Source organism: Chiloscyllium plagiosum, chromosome 37 (assembly GCF_004010195.1).
Source record: "Chiloscyllium plagiosum isolate BGI_BamShark_2017 chromosome 37, ASM401019v2, whole genome shotgun sequence".
In the NCBI taxonomy this organism is placed as follows: Eukaryota; Metazoa; Chordata; class Chondrichthyes; order Orectolobiformes; family Hemiscylliidae; genus Chiloscyllium; species Chiloscyllium plagiosum.
In genome coordinates, this window is record NC_057746.1 from 5,839,816 (window position 1) to 5,850,296 (window position 10,481).

General features: G+C 43.3%; 1 protein-coding gene across 1 annotated transcript in view; it reads right to left on the reverse strand.

The window, feature by feature from the left end:
- The window catches only part of LOC122541206 (zinc finger protein 729-like), a 62,585-nt gene extending 52,499 nt beyond the window's left edge, over positions 1-10,086 (reverse strand). The window contains exon 1 of the mRNA XM_043677831.1: positions 8,855-10,086. Within this exon, the coding sequence (XP_043533766.1) occupies positions 8,855-9,696 (842 nt within the window). The 5' untranslated portion in view covers positions 9,697-10,086. The remainder of the gene's footprint in view (positions 1-8,854) is intronic.
- Between the last annotated feature and the right edge of the window lie 395 nt (positions 10,087-10,481).

The following is a 10,481-nucleotide window of genomic DNA, read 5'->3' on the forward strand; positions in this document are numbered from 1 at the left end:
TGATTTTCTCCAACTCCCTTTCCTCCTTTGCTCATCAGTTATAGACAGTTAGACTGTACCACAGCCAGTCTCCTATTTTGTGTGTGTGTGTGTGTGCGCCCGCGCACGCTTGGGGCAGGGGGTGCGGGGGGCAGATTCATATGTAATTCCTTTCTTTATCCTCAACTGTCTGTCACACACCTTCTGTTTCCAAGAGGTACACTGGATACTGAGCAGGCCCAGATAATGTGGCTATTTTCTTTCCTCCACCCAAACACCATCTTCCCAGACAAGATCAGCACAATGGAAAGTCATTCAGGTCAAACGTAAAACAGGCCACCATTTCTCTGTGAACTCACACCACTGAATTGTATCATTCTGGAAACATCACAGATTCCTCTGTCACCATCCCTGGAAATGTAGCAATTCACTGGGAAGTACTCAATATTGGCTGCATGGAGTTGCATGCCTTCAGGTCAAATAGGTTTAAGAAAAATTACCACTCCCCTCCCAACTGATGAATGAGGACTTCACCGTATTCTTCATTATCAGAGACGTGGACTGAGGACAAAACCCAAAGCTGGGTGTCCATCAGATGCATTGAGCCATCAGCAGCAAGACTGTATTCTACTACAATCTAACAGTCTGGCATAGCCCTCATTCCATGGTTATCGTCAAATCAGTGGATAGACATCAGCAATGACCCTATTGATGGCAAGGTAGGGTTGAAGGGCCAAATGGATTACTTCTGCTTTTAAGACAGATATGTTCATAACAGAAAACTTTGAAAGCTGAGGGTGTTGTTGATCTGGTTCCTGTAAAGACTATAATGCTGCAGAAAGCTTAATATTCAAATATAACTGTAACATTGGTTTTGTGAGAAATTGAAAAGGGTTTTCTTTTCTGTAAAAATTGCTGCAAAGTATATTTACTCAATGTTAGCATTTCAAGTCCAGCAACTCGTCATCAGACAAAGGTCGGTTCTGATGAAGGGTCATAGGACTCAAAGTGTTAACTGTTATTCTCTCCACAGCGCTGGAGAAACTCAGCAGGTCTGACAGCATCTCTCTACTTTTGTTTGCTTCAGATCGGCAGCATCCATAGTTTTATTTTAATGTTTAGTCAATGTTGCTTTTAGTTTTATTTTGTTAGAATAAAAGCCCTAGAATGGGAAATCATGTAGTACGATGATTTTTCAGTGGTCACTAGGAATCAAGATCTCTTTTAAATATTAAACAAAAACAGAAATTGCTGGAAACGTTCAGCAAGTCTGGCAGCATCTGTGGCGAGAAATCAAAGTTAATGTTTCGGATCCACTGATCCTTCCTCAGAACTCATGGTAGCGAGGAAAATGCTGGTTTTTATGCAGAAGATCGGGTGGAGTGATGTGGTAAGAAGTACATGATAGGTGGTGGTAGAGCCCAAAGAGAGAGAAGAACAATTGAACAGACAAGCGAGTGGATAACAATCAGCCTAGGAAAATGAGCAGCTACTAATGGGAACAATTAGAGGCTAACATGGATAGTGTGTAATAGCAGACCATGTGATAACAAGGCCTAGTGTGTGAGGATTGAGTTAAGTACATGGGAGAAGGTGCCTTAAACTCTAAAATTGTTAAATGCAATATTGAGTCCAGAAGGCTGCAGCTTTCCAAGCAGAAATCAAGGTGTTCCAGTTCTTCCAGTTTGCACTGAGCTTCATTGGAGCACTGCACAGCACAGTGGCTCAAAGGTTAGCACTGCTACCTCACAGCGCCAGGAACCCGGGTTCGATTCCATCCTTGGGTGACTATATGGAATTTGCACATTCTCCCCGTGTCTGCATGGGTTTTCTCCAGGTGCTCCGGTTTCCTCCCACAGTCCAAAGATGTGTAGGTTAGGTGAATTGGCCATGCTAAATTGCCCAATTGTGTTCAGGGATGTGTAGGATAGGTCTATTAATCACGGGTAAATTTAGAGTAATAGGGTAGGGGAATGGGTTTGGGTAAGATACTCTTCGGAGTGTCGGTGTGGATTTGGGTAGGATACTCTTCGGAGTGTGGACTTGTTGGGTCGAAAGGCCTGTTTCTATACTGTAGAGATTCTATGATTCTATGCAGTAAGCTTGAGACAGATGTTGGCTGGGGAACAAGGTTGTGTGTTGAAGACGCAAGGTCTCCTTTTTTTGTAGATAGAACAGAGGTGTTCTGCAAGCAGTCACACAGATGACGTTTGATTTGTCCAAAACAGAGGAGATGACACTGTGAACACTGAATACAGTAGACTAAATTGAGTAAAGTGCTGCTTCACCTGGAAGGTGAGTTTGGGCCGTTGGATAGTGAGAAGGGAGGAAGTAAACGGGCAGGTGTTACACCTTCTGCAGTGACAGGGGAAGGTGGTATGGGGCTGGGGTTTGATGGGAGTGAAGGAGGAGTGGATCAGGGTGATGTGGAGGGATAACAGGGGAGGAGAAGGGAATGTATGTCTGGTGGTGGCATCCTGCTGGAGGGGTGGAAATGGCAGATAATAATCCTCCAGATCTGGATGCTGGACAAATGGTAGGTGAGGCCAAGGGGGACCTCATCACTGCTGTGGGAGGGGATGAGGGAGATCTGTCAGATCCGTCAAAGGGCCCTGTCAACTAGTGCTGGAGAATGGTTGGCTGAGGAAGAAAGTGGACATTTCAGAGGCCCCCTTGTCGAAGTTGGCATCACAACTGATGCAATGGAGACAGTGGAATTAGGAGAGTGGAATACAGTTTTTACTGGAAGCAGGGTGTGAGGATATATAGTCAAGGTAATTGTTGGAGTCAATTGGTTTGTAGTGGTTATTGGCAGCTAGCCTATCCCCAGAAATGGAAACAGAGATATCGTGGAAGGGAAGGGAGGAGTCGGAGATGGACCAGTTAAGGTGAGAGCAGGATAGCAATTACAATCAAAATTGATAAACTCTTCCAATTCTGACATTGATTTCCCAGAGAAAGAGTTGTGGTTGGGAGCTGGAATTAGATTGGAACAAAGAATGTTCCACCTAACCCATAAAGAGATAGGCATAACTGGGGCCTATGCTGGTAACCGTATATTTTAAACATTTTTAAAATGTTAGTTGTTTCTACAGAACCTGAGAAGTCTCTCAAAAAACACCATTAGAAAAAGATCACCTAAAAATATAACACTGAAGTTGTGGGATCTTACTGTGCACTGATTTACTGTCAAGTTTCCTACATGGTAATCTAATCTAATCTAGTAATAGTATCCACACTTCCAAAAATCTCATTACCTGTAAACAGCTTGGGGACATCTGGTGATTATGATAAGCTCTATATAAATGCAAGTCTTTGTTCTCTTACCTCAGGTACTTAAAGAGATAGGGTGGTAGGTGGTCTAAGAGAATTTTAAAAATAGCAGGAAACATCCAGATCACAACATACAGAGAAAACTGACCATTTCCAGTCCACAGGATAATAACCAGCTCCGAACAAACACACACACACACGACTCAACAAGACAAAATCAAGAAGAATCCTCAGGCATTCTTCATCTCCCAGATGATGACATCTCAGCTTCCTAAATTCAAGAATGACCAGCAACAACATTCAGCCTGGAAATCAGAGGGAAATGCTTCCAATAAACACACTCAATATCCAACACACAGCTCCAGTCACACAGTTCAGCACAAAGCACCGAGTAAACAGCTCTCTCAGCTGGATCTTCTCACACAGCATAAGGGACATTTCCACCCCTGACTGCCCACAGGATAGTCAGACTGCCTGAAGATTGGTGTGGATATTATGGGATACAATTTGTATAAAAGGTGCTCCTTCACTCACCATCTCCTCACTTGGTTTTCAGTCCCTATAGGAAGTGAACCAGCTCTGGAAGAGGAAGAGGGGGCCGAGCGCAGTGCGGAGTGCGAGCGCAGCGTGCCTCGGCATTTGTGGGTTATGCTGTTGAAGTGTTAGCTGTGTTTCTTCGTTTTTCCGCTTTTTAGTAAGAAGTACTCGAATGTTTAACTTTTTAAACTTTATTCTCCTTATGCTTCTGCTTTTTAGCGAAGATCCTATACCTCGGCACAATTAAATCGAAGATGGCAGGGTCACCGGCTACTTGTAAACTTTTCACTGTACTCATGTGAGTACATGTAAATAAAAACGTATTTCCAAATTAATTGAAAAGGCTATAATGGGAAAAGTGGATGGGCTCTCTGATTGACATCTCTCACAGCCAATCCAAATATTCCTGGAGCAATATGCATTTCTTAAACCGTGGGAAATGGAGGTGACAACTTTGAGCTGCAAATGAGGTGGAGATTTTATCTCGCCATTGTCAAGATTAGATTAGATTCCCTACAGTGTGGAAACGGGCCGTTCGGCCCAACAAGGCCACACTGACCCTCTGAAGAGTAACCCACTCAGAACCATTTCTCTCAGTCTAATGCACCTAACATTATGGGCAATTTAGCATGGCCAATTCACCTGACCTGCTCATCTTTGGACTGTGGAGGAAAGCAGAGCACCCGGAGGAAACCCATGCAGACACGGTAAGAATGTTCAAATTCCACATAGACAGTCGCCCAAGGCTGGAATCGAACCTGGGACCCTGGTGTTGTGCTAATCACTGAGCCACCGTGCCGCCCCGTTGACCCATCTGAATAAATCCCACTGATTGCAACTGCTGTCTCAGTTCCCTGTTTGTAAATGTTTGACATGGGTTTCCTGTGTGGGAATAGTGTTCTTCATCCTTAGAGGCTTTTAAACTGACAGTAGGTGTATGAGATATGTAGCCTTGGATGTGATTGCCAACAGTTCAGAACAGTAATTGCCAACATCAATGTCTTCTGCAAATCATCACTTTGAAGAGAAAAGATAGTTGGAAACAGAATGAAATTAAAGCACTGAGGGTGAACAGAATATTTTTTGAGAAAGGTCATAGACTCATAGATACATAATGATGTAAAGCACAGAAATAGACCCTTCGGTCCAAGTCATCCATGTCGACCAGATGTCCCGCACACAATCTGGCCCCACCTGCCAGCACCCAGCCCATATTCCTCCAAACCCTTCCTGTTCATAAAGCAATCCAGATGTCTTTTAAATGTTGCAATTGTACCAGCGTCCACCACATCCTCTGGCAGCTCATCCCGTACACTGCACCACCCTCTGCGTGAAACAGTTGCCCCTTAGGTCTCTTTTATATCTTTCCCCTCTCACCCTAAACCTATGCCCTCCAGTTCTGGACTCCCCCAACACAGAGAAAAGACTTTGTCTATTTACCCTATTCATGTCCCTCATGATTTAATAAACCTCTATAAGTCATAGAGTCCTAGAGATGTACTGCATGGAAACAGATGCCTCGATCCAACCATCCATGCCGACCAGATATCCCAACCCAATCTAATCCCATCTGCCAGCACCCAGCCCATATCCCTCCAAACCCTTCCTATTCATATACCCATCCAAATGCCTTTTAAATGTTGCAATTGTACAAGCCTCCACCACTTCCTCTCAGCCCTTTCTATACTCATACCACCCTCTATGTGAAAACGTTGCCCCATACGTCTCTTTTATATCTTTTCCATCTCACCCTAAACTATGCCCTCTAGTTCTGGACTCCCTAACCCTAGGGAAAAGACTTTGTCTATTTCCCTATCCTTGCCCCTCATGATTTTGTAAACCTCTATAAGGTCACCCCTCAGCCTCCGACGCCCCAGGGAAAACAGCCCCAGCCTGTTCAGCCTCCCTCTACAGCTCAAACCCTCCAACCCTGACAACATCCTTGTAAATCTTTTCTGAACCCTTTCATGTTTCACAACATCCTTCCGATAGGAAGGACATCAGAACTGCATGCAATATTCAAAAGGCAGCCTAACCAACGTCCTGTACAGCCGCAACATAACCTTCCAACTCCTATACTTAATATTCGGACCAATAAAGGAAAGCACCTTCTTCACGATCCTATCTAAGCTGCAACTCTATTTTCAAGGAGCTATGAACGTGCACTCCAAGGTCTTTTTTTTTCAGCAACACTCCCTAGGATCTTACCATTATGTGTATAAGTCCTGCTAAGATTTGCTTTCTCAGATTGGCATCTGCATTTCTAAATAAAACTCTATCTGCCATTCCTCAGCCCATTGGCCCATCTGATCAAGATCCTGTTGCACTCTGAGGTAACCTTCTTCACTCTCCACTACACCTCCAATTTTGGTGTCATGTGCAAACTTACTAACTACTTACAACTTCAAATTCTTATGCTGACATCCAAGTCATTTATGTAAATGACGAAAAGTAGTGGACCCAGCTCCAATCTTTGTGGCACTTGACTGGTCACAGGCCTCCAGTCTGAAAATCAGATTTAAAAGAGAGAGGGACAATGTCTGAAAAGAGGGAACCATAAACAATCTTGGTGAACAAGAGGACCAGGAGGGATGTTGTATGATCAGCAGTTTAGTGAGAATCAGGTCAAGGAACAGGGGGTGGATCTCATAGACAACATGACATCATGAGGGGAGATAGGGAAAAAAAGATACAAAGATGAGTGTTCAGGGTTAGGACAGTGGGGAGTATTAATGGAAGTTTTCCCAGGTGGGTTCGTGAAAGAGGGGAATATGGCAGAGGCAGGCGATGGGATTGTTTCAATCTTATTTCCCTGATGAGAGAGACCATTTACCACGGAGCAGAGATTTAAAGTCAATAATTGTAGGATTAGGAAGCTGAGGCATATTTGTTTCACCCAGAAGGTGCTGAGGAATTGGAACTCATTTCAGAAACCATTATCATTCTTAAAAAAAGACATTTGGGTATGAGCTTGAAGGAATAGCTTGTGCACATTTGAAATAAGAGTGAAATAACTTTTCTACAATCACACCATTCAGCAAATACTCACAGGGAAAGTACAGAGTGGATTACATTCGGAGTCAAGCTCTGTCTCATCTGTCCCTGCAATGTCAGGTTAATCTGGGTCATTCTCACACCTGGATTAGGAACAAGACTCACCTGCCAAAGTCATTCAGACCTTAATGTCAATGGATGTCATGTTTGAAGCAAGACATTGGCAAATTGGGAATCACCAGAAATAATAGTTCGAGAACACACCATAGCTTGATCTCTCTGAGGAATACCACAGATTTTCAGATGGCTGCTGGTTGCTCTGGAGTGTGGCTGCACTTGAGCCAGTGAGATTTAGGATAGCTGTGTTTTTGCTTGATGTGGGGATCCTTTATCAATATCTAGTCTATAGGTTGTTCCTCTCTCTTAACAGTCTACCAGCTTTGCTCCATCACTCTCACTTCTCTTGATAACAGGGACTTTACCATCTTCCACAGCTTGAAAAACCCAGACACAAAGCCAACGCTGACACCTACAGCTCTAACTAGTTTCCACTTTAAATGGAATCAAACTTTCCAGCCGCCAATTTACAGGGGGTAATTCATTCGCACACAGCCTTGGGACTATATCACTAAGAAGATGGCTTTGACAATAATTTTTCTTTCAATGTTCAATAATGTTCTGCTCCCTGTAACTTGCAATGATAAACCTATTGACAGAGAAAGTATCCCATCTACAGTAACACTGACCAGTATATCATTTGTAAGGTCACTTCGTATAGGATCCTTAATGTTTCAGTGAATAGAAACACACTAGGCTGCCAGATAATGTAGTTTGTTTTAGATTTTAAAAAGCATGTTCAATTACAGGTTAAACATTCATACTGGAGATCAAACAGACAACAGAAAAACAATAACTTAATATTAATCAAACAATAACTTTAAATTAATCAAAATAACAAAACATTTGAAAATTCTACAAGCTCTTTCCCAGAAAATGAAATGAAACTTGGAATAATATAAGATGAAAATATCACAGTTATTACAGTGAGATATGGTTTGTGGAAACTCACCCCCACTCCTTCACCATACTCGGGTCAGTAGACCTCCCAGTCAGGACAGTACACACATTACCCATGGTATTAGTCAAACACACATCACCTGAAGAGGATTTGTCGATAAATCACCAACTAAAGACAGCTGAGTCTACCCCATACCCTCTCCTGAAAGCTGGCTCAGTTTACAAACAGAAACTCTCAGAATACAACAAACACATTTTTTTGGAATATCGCTGTGCTTTCGTCTGGCTCCCAATTCTGATTGTCCGCAATGACACCAAACATCAGTGACATAGGTTGCAGTTTGGTTCTATAATACAAACCCACCAATGGTTCCACAGAGTGATCCCATGGGTTCATAGACCAGACAGTTTTCGTTCCTTTCCCAGGTGAGTCCGACAGTGCATTCTAATTTGCAACTGTTTGCCCTCCATTGATCACAATGCTACTGTAGCCTCCAATCTGGTTTAACCATTGCTCATATCCATGCATTTTATTCTGTTTCTTCCTGATCAATTTCCTTTACGGTCTAGGGGACGAAAATTTGGTACACGACTGGTTTAACCTTCCATCACAAGATTTGACCGGATCACATCAAATATTAATGGTACTGCTTTCCTTTGCTCAGTACTCCAGGACCCTCCTAAATAGGAACAATAATCCACAACTTCTCCTTCCCAAAAGCATTATATGTCTTGTGGAAGTTGTACAGAGCTCTGTTTAGACACTAAACAACCTGCACACTAAACTGGGGCAAAATGATTTAATTATGAGAACTAGTCGCACGGACAGAATGTGCATTCCTTTGAAAGTGGAAAAGTAAGGGATAATCTTCATGGAGGTGTTTAAGATGATTAAACAAGCTGATGGAGAGAAACAGTTAGAGAGAAAGCATTTCTCTGGTGGGAGAGTCCAGCACAGGGGCAGAGTATTAGATCCATGCCATGTGGGGGTGATTCCTGAGTGTCAGTGATAGAGTGAATACCTCATCACAGTCACATTTAAATAGTTTCTCACATGTGAATCCTCTGATGCAGCAGGAGTTTTGATGAACTGGAGAAGGATTTGTTGCAGACATCACATGAAAACGGCTTCTCCCCAGTATGAATGCGTTGGTGCACACGGAAGCTCGATGACCTTGAGAATGATTTGCCGCATACATCACACGTGAATGGTTTCTCACCAGTGTGAATGCGCCAGTGACTGACCAAAGTTGATGACTGGGCAAATCCCCTGTTACACACCTCACACTTGAAAGGTTTCTCCCCAGTGTGCATGCGTTGGTGCACACGGAGGTTCCCCGACTTCAAAAATCCTTGGTCACACACCTCACACTTGAATGGCTTCTCCCCGGTGTGGATACGTTGGTGCTTTAGCAGCAGCGATGACTGTGTGAAGGCTCGCTCGCACACCTCACACTTGAAGGGCTTCTCCCCTGTGTGAATCCTCTGGTGTATCAGGAGATCAGAGGAACAGGTAAAAGATTTTTCACATTCCGTACACTTGAACGGTTTTTCCCCTGTGTGAATCCTCTGGTGTATCAGGAGGCTTGTAGACTTCAAAAATGTTTTATTGCAAACCACACACTTGAATGGCCTCTCCCCTGTATGAATACGTTGGTGTGTGCGGAGATTCGATGACACTGAAAATGATTTGTGGCATACCTCACATGTGAACGGTTTCTCACCCGTGTGAATGCGCCAGTGTTTCACCAGAGCTGATGACTGTGTAAATCCTCTGTTACACACTTCACAGGTAAATGGTTTCTCCCCTGTGTGAATATGTTGGTGATTCACAAGCGTTGATGACTGTGTGAATGCTCGGTCACACACTTCACACTTGAATGGCTTCTCTTCCATTTAGCTGTTTATTGTACTAACTTTGTATATAAGATGCACCTTGTGGGTCAGGAAATTGTGTTGAGCTTTTGGAAACCTCACACAAACATCATTGCGCCTTCTTTCTCTAATCTCGTGTTAAACACATTCGAGGCCTTACTAATGTAAAAGCCTTTGAGAATGAAAAGTGTTACTCCCACACTAGAAATCCCTGTCAAATATTTACCAGGGGAACTGAGAGAGCAACTGCCATAAATGAGGTTTTACTCAAACGGAGCAAAAGCAAGTTTAAATCTCCACCTGATCTGCTGCTCAATGTCACCTCCATTTCACTTGACAGTTTCCCAAGATTCAGGAAACTCACGTTGGTCCGGAAATATTTGGATTGACTGTGAGAGACGTCAATCAGAGAGCCCACCCACTCTGCCCATTCTCTCCTCTTCCTCTTCTAGAGCTGGCTCACTTCCTATAGGGACTGAAAACCAAGTGAGGAGATGGTGAGTGAAGGAGCAGCTTTTATACAAATTGTATCCCATAATATCCACACGAATCTTCAGGCAGCCTGACTATCCTGTGGGCAGTCAGGGGTGGAAATGTCCCTTATGCTGTGTGAGAAGATCCAGCTGAGAGAGCTGTTTACTCGGTGCTTTGTGCTGAACTGTGTGACTGGAGCTGTGTGTTGGATATTGAGTGTGTTTATTAGAAGCATTTCCCTCTGATTTCCAGGCTGAGTTTTGTTGCTGGCTTATTTATGAATATGAGAAAATGAGGTGTAATTGGGAGCTGGTTATTATCCTGTCCACTGT